Source organism: Diadema setosum, chromosome 9 (genome assembly GCF_964275005.1).
Source record: "Diadema setosum chromosome 9, eeDiaSeto1, whole genome shotgun sequence".
NCBI lineage: Eukaryota > Metazoa > Echinodermata > Echinoidea > Diadematoida > Diadematidae > Diadema > Diadema setosum.
Genome location: NC_092693.1, coordinates 14,943,903 through 14,968,328, shown reverse-complemented (window position 1 = coordinate 14,968,328; position 24,426 = coordinate 14,943,903). Strand labels below are relative to the sequence as shown.

The 24,426-nt window shown below is 40.2% G+C and overlaps 1 protein-coding gene across 1 annotated transcript in view; it reads left to right on the top strand.

Annotated features, from left to right (window-relative positions):
* The window catches only part of LOC140233186 (uncharacterized), a 73,824-nt gene extending 49,696 nt beyond the window's left edge, over nt 1-24,128 (top strand). Inside the window, exon 2 of the mRNA XM_072313300.1 lies at nt 19,219-24,128. Within this exon, the coding sequence (XP_072169401.1) occupies nt 19,219-23,981 (4,763 nt within the window). The 3' untranslated portion in view covers nt 23,982-24,128. The remainder of the gene's footprint in view (nt 1-19,218) is intronic.
* The last annotated feature ends 298 nt before the right edge of the window (nt 24,129-24,426 follow it).

Here is a 24,426-nt window from a genome sequence, read left to right as displayed (position 1 = left end):
AGCTTACCCCTGCAGCTAGTATCAGTTCTTTCAGCCATTTGTAAGTTCTTGCCATAATTGGCTATCTACTTGTTATATGGCCTCTCTCTGGCTAGATTGTGCTTGCTATTTTTCAGGAAATCAGCAAAGTTATTTTGGAATGTTTAGAATGAAATGATCCAAGGACTTATCCAAACATGATCTACATCTATTATTATCTCATAACATATTTCCTTATTGCCATAATTGTAATCATGTAGTACCTGTAATTCTATATTTAAAAAAAAAAAAAGAAGGATTGAAGTTTGAGTGGCATTAGTAGATATGTTGGTTGTTGAGATAGCCGATGTGTGAAACATCAAAACATTGACATGATGAAATCATAAACCTATTTTGCAATGTATAATGTATGGATAATGTCATGTATATATACAATGTACGTGCCCTTATTCTAAGATATGACCTAGTTTTGAATGGTCGAGTGCAAGATTTCACTTCAGTCTCAAGGGCATTAGTGCCATTCAAGATGTTTTATAACTGGATTCTTTCAGAGGGATGTTTCATTATACATTTTTTCTTTAAATTCCAGATTGAGACACTGAAGCTCAGAACAAGTACAGTTCTGTAGGCCTACAGTAGAACTTGATCACTATCTTGAGTCTGTTTGTTAATCGATGTCATGAATGTAAAACAAAGTCCCACTGGTAGGAAATAAGCACTATTAGCACTAGCACTATTTTATGAGGGGTGCAGCCCTGTAGAAGACAGTGCAGTTTACACCTTACACACTGTGTACATTGTACTAGTATGCTATTGCGGAAAAAAAAGTAATCGATCGCAGATATGTATGATGACATTCATGGTATATACTGCACCATGAATGTCATCAAGGTATAGCATATTTTCTTCCATTGACATTTTGTTTTGACATCATTATCATATCATTGTTTTGTAGACCAATCACTAAACTGGATTTCATTAATTAGGGATATATTGAGTAATTATATATACAATTGTACATGTGCATTGGGTGAATGCAGCAAAATTAGTAGAACACATCAGTTGAAAATTTGAGGAAAAGTGGACCATCTGTTCAAAAGTTATGCATTTCATAAATTTAGTTCCAGCCATTGCTAGATGAGAAGACTACTACAGTTTGTGATGTCACATATGGGAATTTTTTTTTTTAAATCCCAAAAATATAGATTCTTAGGAAAAAGTACACATTCCCTCAACTTCCCTTGATATATATGTTGAGAGTAATATTATTCCCCTTACTTTTTGAAAGAGGCAGATGAAGTACTCTTCCGTTATGCCAGAAAAATGAAAATATGCTGCATTTTCTTTATGTCATCCATATGTGATGCCACAAAAAGTTGTAGTCCTCTCATCCAGCTATGTTGGCAGCAAAGTGTCAGAAATTAGTAACTTTTGAATGGATTCTCCAATTTTGATCAGACTTTTACGATGTGAACTACTAAATTTATTTGATAGCAGAATTATTCATACCCTTGCTTGAACAGTTTTAGTGTTGTGGAATGATCATACTTCGGTATGACTTTGATATATTTAGTTTCCATCTACCAATTAAAGAAATGAAGGGTTTAACTTCATTTACATAAAGATAGAAATATTGAAATTTCAATCGTTTTGGCTGTCCTTAATTATTAGATTTGAGAATGTTGAAATCCAGCGCATTGAATGCTTTCATTACAAACAAATGGCTTTCGATCAATATTGATGACTAATGTCCGAGTTGGGATTAAGTCTGGAAAGCCTTGAAAATAAATAGAGGTACATTTCTATTGCTATCGTAATGGGATGAAATTGGGATTATAATGATTTTTAATGTGATATTGTAAGGCATCAACTCGATGCCTGAGTGCCACCACGAATATACACGTATCATTTTATGAGAAATTGGCCCAATTGAGAAAAAAAAAAATGAGGGGCATGAATAATTTTGCAGACACCTGTATATTTGGGTTTCATTTGCCTTTGAAAGACTTGAATTTGCTGCTATGTTATAAAGCAAATATGATTAAAATAAACTTTAAGGCATAACTTTTTCTTTTTTGTGCAGGGCTCGATATTAGCATTGGCCAGGCACCTGTGTCTACTAAGAACTGATGTCGTGCCACCAAATTTTCAAAAAGGCTATCATTTGGTGGCCCGATCGGGCACCTAAAAATTGAAAATGAGTTTTTATATTGCCTTATTTCGGGCCTCTACATTTCTGTTTCGGGCCACCAAATTTTCGAATTCATAAGTTTTATTGGCCGGAACTGGCCACCAGACAAAGAACTTAAGAGTCGATCCCTGATGTGAGTTTTGATCTTCAAATTAATTCCACAAGATTATAAAATTGAAGTAGAGCACATCACAAAAATCAAGTGAAAGTAATCTTCTAAGATTGTCATGCTGTCTTTGATAGTTCACCCATCATTGCATCACAAATTTAAATACTGTAAGTTGTAAATCCTTTTAACTCAGATGGAGTTATATCTTCTCTGCTTATATTAGCTCCAGTCACATGTATGCTCAATATCTTTTCACAAGTGCAACAAATTTGTGTTTACACTTTAGTATGTGTAAATGACATTTCAAGCAAGTACAAGATTTTTCCACGTTTGGGTCTTATTCTTCAGCATGCCTTTGAGGTGCAGTGTATAAAGAAATGATATTTTCTTGTATGTAAAAAAAAAGATGATATGAGTAAATTTGCTTAATAAGAATATAAGCCACATTGTCGTATAAGATATTAAAGCACCTGTACCTTATTAATATTCATAATAATGGTTTTGAGGGGAGTGCATATTTCATGATCTGCTTTTTTGTTTTTCCTCCATTTTCAACATTTTTAGTAAGTATCATGCATCTACAGTAGGCTTCACAATTGTGTGATTATATCTAATTTTGATATGACTGTGTAGAATATGTTTATTGCTTATTTTGCATGATATGTTTAATAGTTATATTCTCTGTTGAAAATGAATTGAAATGACATGAAATAAATCAAAGAAAAAGGATATTAAATTTTAAAAACCGAAAACACTGTAGAAGCAGTATTGAGACACTTTACTTCATGCATGCAAACAGTCTATATCTTAACAACTAGCTGCTTTTGAGAAAGAGAAGGGGAAAAAAGAGACTACATGCACATTTTCTCTCCATTAACTGTTTGACTACAAGTACCTGAATCTATCTGCCAGTGCGTCATTACAGTTATAGTTTTTCCTGGATGCAAACGTCACCACCCAATAGTCCCGATAATTTGGTAATTTATCTGTGGAGATGATCTCTCCCCTCTCCCTCTTCTGCTGCAAGAGCGCCAGGCCTGCACTTATCGTCGGCCCACTGATCTTGAATGTCAGCTTTGGCGGTGTCATCGTGTCTTTCACAGATAAGCCGGAATGCGAGGAAAATAGATTCTGACACGGCGCGGAGTTGAACGGCAGCAAGCAATCGTCATATGCGGCCTGTCTCGTGCAGTTAGCCAGCACACCTTCGGACGGTTCAATTTCTGTGTGGGCAAAATTAGGGGAGGCGTCGGTCCAACTGTTCGATGCTAATGGTCTGTGATGGGACAGCGTTAAGTCCTCTTTATGGGAACAGTCTGTAAACCCAAGCAGCGCAACATGATCCCGTAAAAGAGCTTGATTTATGGATTGATGTGCAAATAGGAGTGTGTGTCCGTTCACTTCAATTTAAATGAAACGCAGGAATGAGAATTACATGTGGCAATGTGTGACTGTTAGAGTATTTGCCGAACATGTCATTCCAACTCATTTTCATTGAAATTGTCCTCTATGGAGTTTGCATTGGTGATTACCTATAATAGTGTTTAGCAGAACGTGAGATAAACCTTGGTTTCTTGGATGTCATCGTTAATGCCATGAATGAACAATGTGTGTGAAGCAGCTGGTTGTCATGGCTAGTGGATAATGAAGTCCTTTCATATTTGATGAAGTCTTCTTGTCTACTTATTTATGTCTGCTGAGCCTTGCACAGAATGAGATACCTCTTAATTTCCTTCATTCTTAGTTTTTTATGTTTCAAGTTTTTGAAAGAAACATTCTTGGAAAGTGCTTGGAAAGTTGCAACTTCACAGCCCTAGAAACTTTCCTATGTGCAGCATATTAGATATAATGTTGACTATCGCTTGTCAATTACCTTTAAGAAGCCTTCCCCCACCCCACCCCACCCCACCCCACCCCATCCCCGCTGCGCCACAGTAAACCCCATACCTACACCCCTCATAAGATTGAAATATAATTGAATATCAGTTGTCATTGCTTTCAGGTACAACTTTTATTTTTATATAAAGTTTATTTTTGTACGTCCAGACAGCATGAAAATGCCAGTATTATTCAAGTTTAATGCCAGCATTATTGTTGGCAATCATAGCTGCAGATTGGAAAAACAAATATAACCGTAAAAAAAACAACAAGGAAGGCGATGTGCATGATATTTTGAGACAGTAATGTACTACAGTCACCTGTACAAAGCTGCACATGACTGAAATTTATCACTCTGCATGGCTGCTCGCACACTGCCCTCTTTAGCAAACTTTGCTATATTGTCACAGTCTGGTCTGCCTTTTCATTTAGCTTCTCTAGAACCAGTCATTGCCTATGTTATATAATGAAAAAATGGACTTGAATATTGGCATAAGTTCTATGATTGACTTGGGGATCCCAAATGGATTTTAGAAGTTGACACACAAACCAAGGGATTCACGAAAAGGCTGTCATGGGTCAGAATCCTTCCCAGTGCCTTCATCCCTGGACAAGATGTTTTGCCCACAATGTCCCTCTAGACATAGGTGTATAAGTAGGTAGCTGGCAGTGCTGGGGTGATAATTATGTCAGGGCCCTCAGAGAGAGAGAAAAAAAAAGTGCTGAAACTGAAGAGGCTACCACGGATGAATAGCAGCCATATTATTTTTATCATCATCATCATTATTTTTACTGATAGTTGCAGCCACTTGTGTTCATGGTATGGGGCAGTGCAATTACAACTGCAATGTACTTAGTAGACTCAACATCCACATATCACCATTAGATTGATGGTAGTTCAGGTGCAGGGTTGGGCTACATATATCCAACATTCTGTCTCAATTTGGATATCTACACATTTCGAATCGTACGTTTTGTAATCTGTGAAACTAAAGGAGATTGAATGCAGGTGAAAAAAAGAAAGCACACTATGCATTAGTCCAAGCACAGATAAATAATCTCATGTTGTTACCCATTTGCTGGCAAAACCTATTAAGTATTCCTTGCACTGCCAGTGGCAGGCATGTTACCCGATTAACCCTTTGAGGATTACCATCTCAAAATGTCATTACCATCGCGTACGGACAGTTACTCTTTAGATGATGGCAGTTACAGAGTTGAAGAAGAAAATATTCAGGCTCTTATTACGAGCTCACACAAACACACACACACGACATTTGCCCCAGGTTAGACCACCAATGTAGGTTTCCCAAAACAGATAATCTAACTGCATGAGCATCCATTGAAGAGTTGCCATAGCTTTTGAATGTCAAGATATTGACAATTGAAGTTTTGTGTGTGTGTGTGTGTGTGTGTGTTTGTGTAGACCAGAGATAACTGTGCTTGCCCCACTGACCCATTTTTCAGATTGGCTTTCTGTCTGTATTGCCCTTGATATTTATGACTCAGATGATAGTTTATATAATTCTGTGATGTTTGAGAAGGGTAAAGCTGTCAAGAAAAAAAGCATGTGTATTCTCTCCAGCTGTCCCTCTCACTGTGTGTTTCTTATGAAAAAGAAAAATACATTTTTTTTTCTTTGCAGATAAATGTGATGAAACAGATGAAATATCTTGTTAGAAACTGAATTAAGGTGTTAGCTGTCTCTCACAATGAGTGCAAAGAGCAAAGAAATTATTATGATTTCTTGCATCCCCTTTATCCGTATCTTGCTTTTCTTTTTTCTTTTTCTTTTTTCCTTTAGGGGATGTAGGTGCCATCAAACTCTGTGGGGAATTTTGAGAAGGCGCATAATTTGATCCTGTCCTAACCTGAATATTCCCTGCAAAATGTGTCTAACAGTTGTTTTTATCAAACAGGTTCATCACGCTCCTGGTATTTTTTTTTTTCCGTGTCCGATTCTTGCACCCATTAGAAAACCCTCCTTCCCGTGCTTTGACTTTCTTCAAAGCGACAGACACACCCCCTCGGCTGACAGGCAAGATGTAACACTAGCTGAAATAAAAACATCCTTACACTACACACGTTGAGACAGGAGAGGACTGGCAGAGGGAGAGAGAGAAGAGAAGAGGAGAAAGGAAAGGAAGGAGAGGAGAGGAGCAGTGAAAGATGTGTGAAGTATAAAATATGATTGATGGGAAGAAAAACAAAGTTGATGTTGGAGACATGGGATGAGGCACATAACTGTTGGGAAGGGATACTTTATGTATAAGATATGTCACAAAAGTTGATACATGGCCAGGGAAAGGCTAGTTAGTGCACACGGTCAGGTAGGCGCGGGGTGGGTGAGAAGAAAGTGGTTGACGGAAAGTGAGAGACATAGGAGTGAGATATGGACGTGTGAAGAAAAAGCATACCAAACCTGGGGGGGGGGGGGGGGGGATGAAGCCTATTTTGAATGTATGCATATATCTATGATCTATGTGCATGTGTGTGTGTGTGTGTGTGTGTATGTGCGTTGTGTGGTGTGTGTGTGTGTGTGTGTGTGTGTGTGTTTGTGTTTGTGTTTGTGTGAATGTGTTTGTGTTTTTGTGAATGTCCATATTTATGTTGCATGAAGATGTGGAGTGAAAGAAAGAGATAAACTAGAGAGAGAGAGGGAGGGGGGAGAAACTCTTGTGCTCTATTTCTACCCATATCACCTCCCTACCATCTTTTTAAAAAGGGAGAGGGAGAAAGGCAAGCTGCTTCTCAGCCAGCCCAGGGGACCGCAGGGTGAAGAGGGATAGGAGATGAGAGGAAAATAACTGCATGGTGAAAATCAAATCACAGCAGCGACGAAGGGGAAGAAGAAGAGTCCAAGTTGAACTGCGTAACCAAGGTTGACTGAGGGGGTCTTGTTTTAGGAGTTAGCAGATCCGAGGAGGAAGGAAGCAAGGTAGATTTAGGCCATGCTGTGATGATGTAGGACAAAAGGGTGGTGTTTCTCAGAGCCCCCCCCCCCTCCTTCCTGAATCTTCCTTTTTACACTGCATCTTGTGTAATTGCCTATGCATTTATTCATCCATCATGTCAGGAGCAGTGGCCAACCCGTTCGCTTGATAGCAACATCAATGATGAATAGCCCGTCAGCGCCGAGCACTCGTCAAGGCAAGGCTCGGGAAGAGTGAAGGGCCAAAGAGCTGTGGCTATGGCCAGGGGATGTGTGTTTGTGTGTTTGTGTGTGTGTATGTGTGTGTGAGAGGGAGGGAGTCGGTTTGTGTGTGTGTGAGTGTTTGTGTGTGTATGTGTATGTCAGTGTGTGTGTGTGTTTGTGTGTGTATGTGCAAGGAGAATGAGCAGTAAGGCGAGCAAGCCACCTCAGCGAGCAGGAAGCTGTCAGAGGAGCCGTAGAGACATGGCGGCAGCGCGGTGGAGACGTGCTGGCGATGGCTCTGTCACCTCCTGTTTGTCACGGCTCTGACAGATGAGAAGCATGCCCAGATCCTCAAGGTTGCTGCCAATATCCCTCGCTTCCATCAACCCCTATCACTAAAACACATCCACAATCAAACCGACCCTCCATAATTTATATGTCTCTGCCATCAAGGGGGTAACTGCCTCGGCGTTAACCCTCCTCGTGCCAAGAAAAGCGCCCTCCCCGCACCCGTTTGCTCCGCTCACTCGCAGACCCCGCGAGGGAGTGAGCAGTGGTGCCACCGCCTGCCTCAATGTCTGTGTGTGTTAGTGATGGTGATGGTTACATTTCTCTCGTCAAGATATTGGAGAAAGATAGCGACTGTGGGATTCTGCATGATTTATTCTTTGGCCCGGCTTTCTCTCTTGCACTCATCTCTAGGGGTCTCAGAGCCATATCTCTTCAGAACCCTTTTAACCCAAAAGTCTTGACACATGGATTTGTTTTTGAAGCATGCTAACCAGTTCACTATGTGAATGTAAGCCTTTTCCCTTCAATCTATTGATGGCCCTTTTCCCCTTCTACTTCATCCAAACATTGGTCTTCCTGGCAATATTTGTTTTTCTGTTATGCAGGGACAAAATGTATGCTATCGATTTAGTGTTCTATTGGATCTAGAGGCTAAAGATGTTTTTGAAGTGGAAATGTAAAGACTGTATTTAGGTTTCCCCGTAAAAAAGGAAAGTCTCATCTAAAAAACAAAAACAACAACAAAATTATTTAGATCCCACCAATATCAACTCAGTATGCTGACATTTTTTCGTTTTTATACCATGTTTGCTTGTAATCCCTTTTTATGTCTTTTGCTGATGTGTGCTGAAATTTGAATTGCAAAATAAACTGGAGTGAAGAAAAGGAGGTGAAATCCATTCCGTCTTCATTATTCAAGTCTCAAAGAAAGGGAGAAATCAGGATGAGGGTTGAGTCTTGTAATTCCAGCCCATCCTCAGACTTTCTAGTTATTACATATTGAGATGGATGGGTGTTTTTAGGGCTGGGAAGAGGCTGGAAATGAAAAGATGAATACTAATCGAAGTGAATTCTCATCTGTTCTTTGAAGAAACATCCAGATTCTCTGCAGGCTGATGCCACCACTTCTCGTAGAAAGAGAGGGGCAGGGGATGAATGCCAATGATTCTCTCACGGTGGTAGGAAGTATGTTGAGGTGTGTACCAGACTACCAGGCGCCTGGGTACACTTGGTGATGAAATGACTGGTTGATGAAATGACAGTGTATGCAGGTTGCTCTAAGACAACCTACACGGATCATTAATCGCACAATATCAACTTGCACATATGTGTATCAGGGCTCAACACATGCTGTTTTCTATGATGGCCCAGTCATCATCTTTAAATCTGACATTTTGGTGCCCTAAAAAAGAAATGTAGTGTCCCAAAATAAGTGGAATCATAACGATCCATTTTGAATCTTAATTGTCCGATCGAGCCACCAAAAGAGAGCCTTTTTAAAAATTTGGTGGCCGGACATATATTTTTAGAGTGTGCCATCGGTCTTCTGTGAATGTCAAGCCCTATACATACATATTCATTCACATAGATAGATTAGGACACAAGTCACTTGCAAGTTTGTGCTTGTCATGCATCACAGATTTGTCTGCCTCTGTAGCCATTAGCAGCGGTTAAGCAATCCTGCACATCAAACTCCCACCTCCTTGCGGTGTGCCCATTTCCATTGCCAGCTGCTCTCCGCTGTCTTCACTATTTATTCATGACAATCTAATCTTTGTGATGCTGAAGACAGTTTACCAAAACTTGCTGAGTAATCTTCATATCTGGCTGCGGGGGTAATGCCATTATCCAGCTGAAACTCTTTTCATAATTCATTTCAGCCGAATTGATGGACTGATGCAAAGTAGTGACAAGTGTAGTTTGTCTTGATCCTCTGTGGAATCTAATTATTCTCATTGGCACAAATAAATCATGCACATGTGTGTCTCTTTCAGGAAATACACAAATTAAACACTGTACATCTGGATGTTATTAAACTGGGTAAATAACCTTTAAAAAGGTTGATCACTGGCTCATCATCAAATTATCTAATATGCATAATTATATGAAATGGTATATCACTGTTTACTTTCTGAATCCCATGACTTCTTGGGTGTCCATACATTAGTGAAACTCTTAATTTCCTCCATGTAAAATTTTAACTTTGTGTATGAAAGTCAAATGAACATTGAGCAGAGTTTCACTGAAGTAGGGATTAAAGGGATCATATAGTTTTGGTTGAGATCTGATTTCAGGTTTCTAACATTTTTTGGTAAGATAACGAGAAACCTCTTATAAAATATGAAAGAGCATGTAATTCCATGAGGAATTCAATGTTTATTTGATGAAAATTGGTTTTGAAATGGCTGAGATATCCAAAATAGAGCGATTCTAATAAAGCGTGGGACCCACCTTTTATTATGATCGCTTTGTTTTTACTTTGTTTTTGGATGTTTCAGTCATTCAAAACCCGATTTTCATCAAGTAAACTTTGAATTCCTCTTAAAATGGTATGCTCTGTACTATTTCATAAGTGTTATCTTGGTATCTGGCAAAAAGTTAAAAACCCAATTCTCATCTTCACCAATACTATACCATCCCTTTAAAGACCCACTGCATCAAGGCTGTAAAGGCAAGGAGAATTTATCTGCTTAATTCAACTACTTCATCTTTTCATTTGTTTGTTTGTTGTTGTGTTTTTATAGCTTTTTTACCTCACCCAGGCAGAATGCCTCAAGTGAACTATTCTGATCGCTCCCCGTCCATCATCCATAAACTTTTTCACTTTTCATCTTCTTCTTGAAAGTGAGGGGCTGGATTTTGAACAAACTTGGCAGGAATCATCATTATGGAGAGAAGATCATGGTTGTATAAATGGTGGTAATGCCCCGTAGGGGGGTCCTTCGGCAGGCCAAAATACCCCCCTCCCCCATTGGCCAATTTACATAATTTGTTACATTCTCATTGTCTTCTTGAAAATATGGTGGCATGATTTCGACCAAACTTGGCATGAATTGTCAAGGGGGTTGGTGCTCATGGTCAAGACAAAATAATGGTGGTGGTGCCCTGGGGGTAGTGGGGGATAGAGTAGGGTCAAAGTACCCAAAGATTTAAATATTGTTTGCCTTCTTGGAGTGCCATGAAAGCAAAGTGCACTGCTCAGGTGAGCCCTTGACATGCACATCTACTGTTACCTGAATAAGTGATAGTAATGGATTTCCAGATGTCAAGTATCTTGTTAGAAAATGAGCCAAAATAATTGGTAGAAGACAGGGATGCGTTCAGTGATCTGCACAGAATAGAAAAGACAGACGCTTGAGCTTTGAGTTGTTTTGTTGTGCTCTGACAACTTTCTTACAGCCTCATTACAAAAAGTGCGGTGACATCCTCCATTGGAAATGAGCGTTTTTAAATGCATCGCGCAGAGCGCACAATCAGGTATAGGACATTTACACGGACTCTCGATTTTACGAACTCATACCTCCCAGAATATGTCTTTTTGCTTAAATGCACCTGGTTTTTATGAAAATCTAGATTTCAAGCTTGCTCTACATACCTCATTTGTAGAGTTTTGTGAAAATTTTACATCGGTACCTTTCGAGTTGAAAATTGGGTGTCATTTCTCACTCAAACGCAGTCAGCTCTATGACAACACGCAGTTTTACATTGACGGCGCGGTGTGCCAAGTGTGAGCCTGAAGGCCATTTTGGAAGGGTTATTTTACTGCCATACCTGTTGTATTGTTGTACAATGCACCTGCCTAGTAAGTTGCAGCAAATACTCACGTGTGTTCATACTGAGTTTGGAGGAATTTTGTGAAACTTCGTCATATACTTTTTCAATATTCATAAACCATGTCAGTTTAGCCCCAAGTGAATAACCCACCAATATGTTCATACACTAAAGCAATTGCGTGCTTCTCACTTGAATATGCTACGCTGATTGGCTAAATGTCATTGGCCTTACGAGGTCGCATCGTGTCAACACGTGATCGTGACTTAGCGCGTATGCAAATTTATGACGTGACAATAGGTGCGTGCGTCTTTATTACTATTTAGATTTCATTAATACATTAGCTCAACGTAGCATTTGCGGCGCGTGATTGCATCGTGAATAATTCTGTAACGCTCAATGCACTGTGATAGGTGGTATGCAAATGACGGATCTACGTCATAGCTCATTATCTGTTTGTCACCGTCCGCGTGTAGACTTTTTGTAATGTGTGATGCCCACTTCTTTTGAATGGAAACGTATAGGGACTGGAGATGAACTGCAAGTCCAGTAGTAGTCTTGGACATTTTGAGATATATGAGTTCATGTTAATTGCATTTATCTTAACAGTGACAGAAACATGCTACTCTTAGGTTTGCAGCAATGCAATTTTAACCTCTTTTCATGCTATTAGTGGAAGTCCTAACAGGTCATATCACTGTTTTCATGAAAATTTGTGTCAGTAAGAAATTTGGGTTTAACTTCATTTGCATATATTTGCATAATGATAAAAACATTGAGATTTCCCTATCTTTAGCGGTCTTAATTATTTGAGTATTATTATTATTTTTTTTTTATGCCTCCGCCACGAAGTGGTGCCGGAGGCATTATGTTTTCGGGTTGTCCGTCCGTCCGTCCGTCCGTCCGTCCGTCCGTACGTCCGTCCGCTTTCGTTTACGCGATAACTTGAGTAATATTTACTGGAATTTTACCAAACTTGGTCCAAGTATGAAGTATGATGGGGCAATTATTTGATTAGATTTTGGGTGAAATCGGCTGAAGGTCAAAGGTCAAAGGTCAAGGTCAAATCATGAAATTGTATCCGTTTACGCGATAACTCAAGACTGGATGGAGCAAATTTCACCAAACTTTCTTGGAGGATGATGTATGATGGGACAATTACTTGATTAGTTTTTCAGTGAAATCGGACAGAGGTCAAAGGTCAAAGATCAAGGTCAAATCCTAAAATTTATCTGTTTACGTGATAACTCAAAACTGGACGAAGCAGCTTTCACCAAACTTGGTCCAAGGATGATGTATGATGGGACAATTAGTTGAGTAGATTTTAGTGACATTGGCAAGAGGTCAAAGGTCAAAAGGTCAAGGTCAAAAGCTACAAATGTTGCAATTTCCCCCATATCTATGCAATGCCCGAAGGTATTTTCTTGAAACTTGGTGTGGACATGTACTACTGCGTAAAGATTCTCCAGAGAGAGTTTCATGTCATAAGGCTTTGGCCTTATGGTCAAAAGGTCAAAGGTCAAAAGGGGTCATGGGTCAATAGTCAGGGGTCAAAGGTCAAGGTCAACTCCTCAAAATTTTACTATTTCCCTCATATACTAGTATATGCAATGCTTGCATTATTAGTTTCAAAACTTAATACATGCATTACCTAATGGAGATTCTCCGAGAAATTTCCAGCCAGAAGGTCAAAGGTTAAGGGTCAAAGGCCAGGTTTCAATGCCCCCCCCCAAAAAAAAAATCTATTTTGTACCGTCATCACACTCTTTCTTCGTACCTTGGAAATTACTCATTGCATAAACTTTCCCAAAATTCCCCAAATATGTGTACCTGCACTCTTAGAAAATTATAGCAAACCCAGTTCAAGACATTTCTGACAAACCTGTCATTTCAATATTTTGCCAGATATGTGAAACTGTCATGGATCACACATTGTGAAGACATTGTACTATACGCCTATTGGGACAATCATGCATTATGGCGGAGGCATCAGTCGCCATAGCGACATTTCTAGTTTTTTAATGGGGGGGGGGGGAAATGTAAGGATTCTCACTGGGGACATGATGAAACCAAGTGCCTTGAACTAAAAGCAATTGGCTTGTGATCAATATTGATGACTTCTGTCCAAGTTTGGATAAGTCTGGAAAGCCTTAAAAGTGAATATCCTTGCAATGTCTTTGTTATATGCTAATGAGATGAAACTAGAAATAGAATGATTTTTAGTGTTACAGTGTAAGGTATCAAACTTATTTCTGAGTGCCACTACGAATCTATCATTTCATGAGAAATTAGTGAAATAAAAATAAGAAAATATTGGGGTATGAATAAATTTGCAGACATCTATATGAGTTGTTGCTGTGTTGGGCAACCCACAGGCAAACTTTCTGGTTGTCATCGACTAGCTACCACTATTAAAGGGTTATGCATGAAATTTGAATATGTTCATAAATCAGTCTATTCAGTGAAATCATGCAGATATCTTAAGCAACTGATCTCTTTTTGGGAGTGTTCCTGAAGCATTCATCCCATATTTTATCTTCATTCTTTGATAAAGAAACAAGAAAAGAAAAAAAAATGACTCTGCAGGTCCCCCTGCGATTAATAACAACACAGAAGCTAGTAATACTTACATCACACGGAATATGAAGGCATTTATAGAGTAATTATCTTTTCATAGTTGTCTGTATGGATTGCGTATTGGTTCTTCACTGCAACGATGGTTACAAAACTACTGAAATCCTTTGTTGTTGGGAGCCAGCTGAAAACTCATGTTGACAGATAACCAATGAAGAATGGCACTATGGCTGAATGTATTGAAGTTTGTGGAGTTATTGAGTGCCTGTTCTTGTATCTTCTTTTCCCCAAACAATTTAGGATGAGCAGGTAGTGTGACCAGTAATAATAATGGTAATAATAATGATAATAATGATAATAATAATGATGATGATGATAACAATAATAATAATAATGATAATAATGATAATAATAATAATAATGATAATAATAACAATAATAATAATAATAATAATAATAATAATAATAATAATAATAATAATAATAATAATGATGATGATAATAACAATGATAATAATAATAATAATAATAATAATAATAATAATAATAATAATGATAATAATAATAATAATAGTAATAATAATAATAATTATAATAATTATAATAATGATAGTAATGATAATAATCTAATTATCATTATTATTATTATAGTAATGATAAAAATGATAACAATAATTGCATTTATATGACGCTTTATACGGGTGTGTCTAAGCGCACTGGTGTTATTTAAACAAGAAAACTGAAAACACAATTACATTAGGACAATGCAAAGCCAAAATAATAGTAACAAGAAGAAGAAAAAAAAATACAGCTGTGCAAGTGATACAGAGATACGATAATTAATAACTAACAGTGTGTGCCTCCAGGAAATAAAAAATATTACAACTGATTAAACAGATGAGTTTTGAGAAGAATTTAAAGGATTCAATAGATGAGGCATTCTGAATATGAAGAGAGAGTTTATCCCAAAGGGTGGGGGCAGTGGAAGAGAAGGCTTGGTCACCATAGCACGTTTTTGTACGTGGGCCATGAAGTAATTGGAGAGAGGAAGATGATCGGAGGGATCTGGCTGAAGAGGAGGAGCGAAGAGAGACAGTACACATCACTTTCTTTCCTCTTCCTTCCCTCTCCTCTGATAAACCTGGTCTTCCCCATAAATCAGTCACTTTTGAAGCATTTCTTTTATTCTCCCTGGTTCCACTGTATCATCTGTGGCCAAGATTTCTTACAACTACAAGTTTATACAAAGAATTTTCATCCTTCACATTAACTCTGGTCTGGGTCCTCCTCAATCTATATTTTACCATGATACAGTTTTGTCAAACTAATGTTTTTCTTCATGACTTGGTCACAGACATACAGTCTCACCTGTATAGTATCTCTGTAGTGCTCACCGTTCCAATATTTGTACACTGAGGCCCGAATTCACGAAGGTGGTACAAATAAAACCATGGTTTAAACCATGGACAAAAAACATGGAGCGCCAAGTGTCGCATGGAATATTTCGTTACAAAATTGGTCATTTCTTTGTAAAAAAATGACGGTTTCGTTTACAAAATTATCATTTCGAAAACGAAATGTTCATTTAGATACAAAATGTTGTCACTTCGTTACAAAATAATAAATTTCATCGACGAAATGACTGATTTTGTAACGAAATATTCCATGCGACACTTGGCGCACCAAGGTTTTTGTCCATGGTTTAAACCATGGTTTCATTTGTACCACCTTCGTGAATTCGGGCCTGAGTGTCCTGCAAGACCCCTCATGTCGAGATCTTTCTGGTAATACATAGATGCAGGACTCCTAGAGGTGACCATTAAGATGTATGTATGTTATTAAGGAGTTTCTGATACATTTTAAGCATAATTTAAATGTAATAAGAGAGCTTGCTTCAGTCAGTGGCTGTTATTTTCCATGTCTTTTCACAGATCAATGCATTGAAATGTTACAATTAATAAAGGATTATAGAAAAAATATACAAAACTACTTTATAGAGAAGAAACACAAACAAAAAAAACCCATTACAGATGGAACACTTGTAATGATGATAATTTATTTGACCCATAAGCCAGTTAAAGCAGATTCCCCTTTACTGGTGCAATAGTCAGCAGAGAGCCTTTTCAAATAGCAAAAAGAAACTCAGTTGAAAATCTTCATATTTTATACTGTTCCAGCTATATCAGTGTGTCTTAAGGAAACTGGCTTTGCATTTCTTTTCATTGCTATTCTCAAATCAAGTACAGTGAGCCAGAGATGATTTCCAATTGAGTTTTTGTTTGATTTCGGTGGAGCATTTGTCCTGAGGATGGTTTGACCTCTAAAATATGTTTTGGTAGGCAGAGCTCAGCCCTCAGCCTGAACCTGTATTCATTTCTGCGGCAAACAGTGACGCTCTTTTGACATATCATGTGTTATGTGTATGAAGTGCATACAATGTACACGATGTATGCTCACATTTTGTACACACTCTTTGCATGCACTCATTTTTGAGAGCTGCATGTTTGTTATACAGATCAAGAATTTGTGCCACAGCTGTTGCATGGAATGTCATTTACAGTCAGCAATTAGTGTCTGAAATGTTCAACGCTATAAACATGTTTAGAAATACATTTCACAAATGTGGTTACAAATGAGATGTTGTTGCTGTTGTTGGTTGAAAATAAGACAAAAAGAAATTAGGTTCAGGAACCAAATTGCTACTTGTCAAACATTTTTTCGATGTTGTTAATTTTGTGGTTGCCAGGATTTAGTAATCGTTACTTCACATTTCACAAAATAAGCAAGAGTGAGTAGCAAGTGACAATTTAGTACTGAATGTTTTCACTTGATGATTCCCTGCACATAAACAAGTACTGTGTTCGGCGATCGTAGTTCTGTATGAACATGTTGATATGCCCCAGATATTGCTACATCTTGGCCCATATGGTATGGAAGACCTACAGTACTGGTAGTTAGTAGTTGCATGTCATCAAGCTCTTACATGGCTTTTAATGATATTTTTGAGTGTCATTGCTTTTGCACATTTTCATATCCGTGCATTGTTTATTCAAAGTTTGAAGGCAATTCAGAAAATTTGACTCACAAAATATAAAAACTGCAAAAATTTCACCATCAGTAGACTAACCTTTTTTGCATTTATGTTAAAAAAAAACTACAAACCATTCGACTGAGGACATCTAGCAATCCTTGAAGAGTCATGACATGAAGCTGAAGGAGCTTCATTTGTACCACATAGTTAACCCATCAGAGAATTTGACGTTGGAGCGGGGAGAAGATGGTAAAAATATACAATTTCAGATTTCCTGAAGTCATCCTTCACTGAAGTGATGGCATAGTGTATATATTAGTCAGACATCTTTGAGGTAGTCATAATGAAATGTGATGAAAAATTGGGATTATTCCTGAACGCAAGCATCGGCCGGCAATGGGAGTTTTTGCATCGCGCAAAGCGGAATCTGGATGTATTTTCGTATTTGTGCTGACTCTGATGGCAAGACCCGTCCATCCATCAACTCTTTCTGACACTGGCGGCAGTCAGATTCGTCCCGATGCTTCACTTCTTCATCTGCGTGTCCCTCTCACGTCGTAATCCCGCACTGACATTCCAATTTACCGCTTGTCTTCCAGTGCCCCCGACCCGACCACTGGGACGGAGAAGACACCTCAGAACCAGCCCACCCCACCCTAATCCCCTCGCTGAGAGATAGCCTAAAACATTAATGCACTGGCGTAATAACCACACTCATCAAGGCAGTCAAATTACATCACACAGGCATCATCTTTCGTTTTGGGAGGAGGATTTTGTTCTCTACCTAACCCTCCCCCACCTCCCCTCCCCTGTCTGGCATTGCTTTGCCATGGATGACTGATTGATGTATCGGCTGATAGGAGAAAGAAAATTAATTGGCTAATGGGAGTCAAAAGAAAAAAAAACCCTGAAGAATGGATGCATGGAAAATATATCAAAGCAAATGAATGAATGACAAGTTAATTACATAAGTGTGGTGTATTGATAGATCAAATTTAATGCCATTGTGGAAGCAAAACTACTGTAATGGTTCATTAATCGCAAGATAATAAATGTGGGAGTATATCTAGAGACATATCCAATTGTCGATCATTATATCAAACTGAATGAGTTCGTAGATATTCTGATGGCTTTCAGCAAATGTCATAATGCAACTTATTCATTACTTTTATTCTGATGTTCAGTGATACCCAATAGTGCTATACTTGTATGTGCACTATGGACTAGTGATGCAGGAAATTTATTTCTATTTTGACCTGCAATTATTGAAGATTAGAGTTTTCTTTTTTCTTTAGCTCACCTGTGCTAAGGGCTTAAGTAAGCTATATTGCGATCATTAATTGTTTGGTGTTCAAATTTGGGGCCACTTTTCATAGTTTCATCTTCGTCTTCAAAAGGCACGGTCAAATTTGTCACCAAGTTTGGCAGGAATTATCGCTAGGGTGCTAGAATATATACTTGTACAAATGGGCACTGTGCCCCTCACCCCACCCCAAGGGGACCCCAAGAACCACAAATTAGAGAATCTTTACACAAAACCAAAAAGTCTTCTAGGAAATGCTGTGAGTAAATAGATTTAGTAAGAACACTTTATAGTTTGTTTATGGCATAGCCAATTGTGATGCCCTTTGGGCTGGGACCAAACTGGGGGCTACCTTTCACATTTTGATCTTTTTGAAAATGCATGTTCAAATTTTCTAAAAATTTGCTAGGTATCATCACCAGTGTGATAAATTATAAATCATACGAATGGACACCATGCCCCCCCCCCCCCAACACACACACACCCAAGGGCCCCTAAAGCCCCTCAAGCTTGCTATATTCTTCTTAGGTCATATTCAGCATAAATGCTTTGAAGGCGAACTTGCGATACTCAGATGAGCACTAGACTGACTGGGTCTCTTGATTATATAATGTTCCAATAATTTTGATGAATTGTGTATATAATCACAAAACTGTGAATGGGTTTTGAATTGTTTATTAAACTCATATTTGTGATATATAATCATAGTATACACAGAAGTTTGAATTGTATTACGAATGAGGAGAGTAATATAAATCTTTGTAGAAAATATAAGAAACTGGATAAGAAGAGTGCAATGATTATGTCAGATATGTCACATATTACTCTGCTTACTTGTCATGTAATCAGTGGTGAAATGTAAGAACAATGTTCATGTTTTCATGAATTGATGGTCTGCAGATTTACCATGTCGTAATATTCTTTTTTTATTTGCTTTCATTATTCACTCTTGCAGTGTGTCACACGGGTGGAGTTGAGAGTGGTGAATATGACAGCGACAATGACACCGGTGAAGAGGAGCCAACTCCGCTGGAAGAAAGCCCGGAGAATGAGGAGAGCTCCCCAAGTCATCCACCCTCCCTGATGCCGAGCAGTAAGCTCCTCGAATACACCACTCCTGTTGGAGAGGAACCTGACACCAGTGATGCCCAAAGTGGACCCACAGTCTCCCCCCTAGCTGGACTCGAAGCCATGCAGCCCCCAACTGGGATCGGCAAACCTGTCCTTCGTGCCACGGAGTTGGCCATGCAGAGGACGAGTATTCTCCTGTCTTCAAAGAAGGAGTCGTACAACTCCCAAAATTTCCTGATAGCAGCTTCACAGCTGGATGCTTGCCGTAGACGCCTCGATCCAATCTCTGGGGACAGGGAGCATACCCTGGGAAGTAAGCTCCAGGCTAGCCTCAGGTCCAGCAGATTGGCCTCAAACCTAGCCCACAAAGAACAGAGGGAAGTTCTCCCAGGCACTTCTATTCTCCAAGAAGAGGCTTTGGACCTACGCGTTGGACAGAAAAATAGATGCCTGAAGAAACATCATAAGCAGTCCAAGGAAACAACGTCAGATCTTAAGGAAAAACACTTGCATGCAAAGTCCAGTCGTACACTCTCCAGGGCTTCACATAAAGCAGTTCACTACTACAGAGATCCTCACAGTGTCGAGTCAGATTTGCTGCATGCTGAAGCAACCAGACGTTTACTGGACCACAACCAGAATTTCCCCAATCCAGAACATCGGCTGCAAACCAGACATGGGACTGGTTCTTCCAGGAAAGGCAGTCTTGATAGGAAGCTGGATCAGAAAGACAGGAGTGTGATAAGGAAATCCTCTGATGTCCAGTCAACCCAACAGAAACTGAAGATCAACTCCGTTAGTTCCAAAGCAGCCATCACAAACTACAAATGTCCTACGTGCAATCATTCTTTTGAAAACTACTTACGTTACACTGTACACCTAACAACCACTGGTCATGACAAACATCTCTCAAGGGTGCGCAAACACTACACAACTGAGGCTATTGACTTTCAAGATGAAAAATCTCGCAAGTTGGTGATGAAGTGCGTTGTCTGTGAAGCACCGTTTTCAAACTTGGAAGAGCTGACATTTCATATGATGCAGAGCAACCACTACAGCACAGTTCTTGGCCAGTCTGGATCAGATGATGCAGCAAAAGTTGTGATGAGCAGAGACCTGTTTCGAAGTCAGAGTGACAATGAAGATGAGACTGTTCACAATTCATCTTCAGATGGTCCTAGTCTCAACTCTAAGCTCTCTCCAAGCGGAATGCTGTTTCCAATGTTTAATGCCAATGCGTACATGGTCCCAGGCTTTGCCTTAGACCACAAAGCAGCACTCACTTCACAGATTATTCAAAGGCTGCCTGGAGATTCCTCAGTCATCAAACAGCATAGTTCTTCAGAAAAGGAGCTGAACCAGAAAGCTGGCACTGTCCAGTCAGTTTCAGAAGGCCACAGGAAAATGCTACATTCTGGTGACCTAAAAGTAAAGTGCCACAGGTGTGGCAAGGAGTTCAATCATTGTCGAAGCCTCGCCAAGCATCAAAAGCTTTCAAGGAATTCGTGCAAACCAAAGCATCCTGTGAATGGCACATTGAAAGGAGGCAAGAAGAAAGGAAAGCATCGGTATCATTTGCACCATCATCATCACCACCACCATCACCACCATCACCATCGCAAGCACAAAAAGCATCGTCATGAGAAGCGCAGAGACAAGGCCGAGAAACACCGTCTGCGACAGCTGAAGTTGGGAGATTCAGACCACCGCCGCCACAATGGAAAGGTGAAGAAGACTGATAAAGAGCATTTAAAACCAGTGCATCATGACAAGGACAGTTGCTCTAGTTCAGAATCGCATATTAGGGATCCCCTTGTATCAACTCCAGAGGAAGCATTACCTGCCATAGAGAGGTTGTCAAACTGGGCCAATGCAATTGGAATTCTCTCTGAACAGTACCCATCAGTAGCTGATATGGAAAGTGTTAGCCTTCCAAAAACCAGAGTGGAGTGTTCAAGCAAATACATCAATCCAGATGAACTTGATGTTGTCTTGCCGACAGGATCAAGAGTCAACACTGCGTCACTGGGAGGAAATCCACTGGGAAACTTGGCAAGCATGGTTGAGACTGCTAAAGAGCTAAATTTCAGTCCAGCTGCCTTCAGCAGTAACACCAAAAGCTGGGCCAGGCAGAAGAAAGAGAGCACTAAACCTAGGATTAAGAATATTTCTTCATTGCCATCAAAACCTGCATCAACAGTGGTGTATGTACCACCAGCATTAGCTCCGCTGCCAGATCCTTGTTCCTTGATCTACAACCAACAGCAAAAGCCTCTTGATTCCCTTGTGACTCCAGCTACAGCGCCAGCTACAGCTACAGCAATGTCATCCTCGAGGGAACCTGACAATGAACGCGACAAATCCAGCACAGGTAGCGGGGATCATTTCAGGGAGCTGAAATTTACCATGGCAGAAGCTATTGAGAAGCTTGTGACACGCTCTTACCTCAAGAGAGCCATTCAAGAAAAGATTTCTGGAACAGCAGAGAAAGATGACAGCAGCCTGGATATCAAGAAATTGCGCCACAGTACTCCTCATGAAGAGCCTGCCCTCGCAGAGAGGCTAGCTCAGAACACCTCAGCAGATTATTCCAAAGGAGAGCATTCTGGCATTCCTAAACCGCAGACTTCATCAGTAACTGATGACCAAGAAACAGATGGAGGTGACTCAAAATGTGAAAAGAGAAGTTCTGAAGATTGTGAGCTCAAAGAGTCTATGCCAAAAGAAGCAGACCCAGCCAGTGATAGCTGTGATGGCCATGGCTGTGACACAAAGAGGAACTCTGAAAAGTCTACTCCTATGTGTAGCACAAATTCTGTACAGAAAAACATCACTGCCCATGCTGACCAAGAGAAAAGAGGGTCTCCTCATGCTCCTCACTGGAAGAAAAGGATTCGGGCATCTGAGCACCTAGCCTTGATTGCGAAGGAGGCACAGTCGTCTCTTTCGAGAAAGAGTGTCTCCCCACATCTCAAAGAATCACCTCAAATCATAACTCACTCAAGTGCAGACAACTCCCCAAAGGCCACACCTGTAATAAGATCCAGCAGTGATAACACCAAGGGGTCTACTTCGGAGCAGGCTCCAAATTCAGAATGCGAGATGGAACCTACTGCCAACTGCAGAAATGGCTTGAAAAATGAAAAATCGTGCAGCATACTGGACAAGCAGCAGTGTGGAGAGGATAGTGATTCTCAAATGACATCTCAAGGGGAGGATGATGACTGTAGTATGGACTCCTTGTCACCTGAATCTGATGAGTCGGCATCCCAATCTCCCTGTGCTGTCAGGGTACATGAGAAACAGTCCCTAATCAGTACATCTCCCAAACCCCTAGCTACTATCAGTAGGGAACTGGAATATGGAAGAAGTTCTGTGCCACAGTTTTCTGAAAACAGTGGATCGTCAGAAGGAACGTCAGTGTGCAACTCGCATCAAATCCCTCTCGTCAATGGGCGTCCTCTTAAACAGGAGCAGGAGGACAACAGCTATGAGGTGGACACATGCAAGATGATGAGCCCTTCTGCTGGCACAGTGAGAAAGGACAATAGGACTGCAGAGAGGGCATCCCCTGAGATGAGCAAGGATATCAAGGGTGCTGAACACTGCAGTGAACACAATGGTGCTAGCTTGCCAGCTAAGGAATATTCTTCCTCTCATGACACGTCAAGTCAGAGTAAATCTGAGACGGCAAGGAATGGAGACTCTGATAGGGCCTCTCCCAAGCAAGGTCCAAGCAATGGCAGCCAGTTTTACTCTTCTCGAATAAAGATGGAGGTGACGTCACCGGAGCCAAGCAATTCAGAAACAGAGAGCAGGCATGCCCAGCCCCTGCTTTCAAATGGCAACCATGCTCCAGGAGAAGTCAGATGTAGCTCTCCTTCGCAAACATTGCAGACCAGCCACTTGTTTGTGGATACGCAGTCAGACTTTTCCTGTTCCAATGCCCTGGCTGATCTACAGTCATTTACCAACAGAGGGATTTCAGCCTTGAAGAGCTCCCGTTCCAGCTACTTCAAGTACAGGAGCGGCCAGCTTGGAGGGTTCATGCATCACAAGATAACTCCGGCGGAAAGTCCCCAACCGTGTCCCAAACAGCAGAGAGATGGGGTCATCTGTGCACCCAGGAGATCGAGTATTCTCACCAATAGCTTTGCCGTGAGCTCTGAGCATGGCCAGATACATCGAGTCAAGACGGAAGTGGCAGACAGCAAACCAGAGGAACTAGACAGAGATGGCAGGAAGAGTAAGACTCCCACCAGTCAAACAGTGCCTGGTGCACTGAACAATGAAAGCATGACCTCACCTGAGAGGTCACCATCGGCCCCAAAGAGCGATAGGCCCAGGACCCCAGAGTCTAACCTGAGTCCAGTCAGAGCCACTTCCTACCCCATGCCATCAGTATTCCCCGCCACCTCTGCCAGTGATGGCAATCCGCTGGACGCAATCAACAGGCTGGTGAATAAGACTATGGTGAACAGCAATTCCTCTCGGCACATTCCAGTCAAAGTCAACAAGCTCTCTGTCCCCTTCAAGGCACTGTGCGCCAGGAAGCGACCCGAGCTCTACACGCCTCTCCTCCCCAGCAGTGAAGCAATCCTCACCAACCCTCTTGAAGAAATGAACAAGATGGTGAATGGAACATGAGAGGTCTTATTGCCGTCTTCACTGCACATGACACAAACACATTGGCATTTTCGGTTCCCATTTTCATATAATGATCAGATGCAGGCTGCCCTTCAATTTTCATGGCTCGCTTTGAAATTTGTGTATTATGTGGGGAACAGTGTATACGAGCATTGCAAGCATTCATTTCATATCTACATTGTTTTGTGTATGTGAAGATAGGGACTGTAAAATCTCTTTTAGTGGAAAACATGTACTGTATATCAACACTGATAAAGTGCTTTTCATGACAGAAAAAACAGAGAACTTAATCTCACTCACATACCATTCCCCCCACTTGAAAATAATTATTATTTTGGTAGCCTGCAGAGGAAACAGTTGTTTAGTGTCATTGTGATTTTGTGAAATATGCCTCTGAAATATGATTTATCAAAGGATGATTTACATATAATGCCTAACCAAGCTT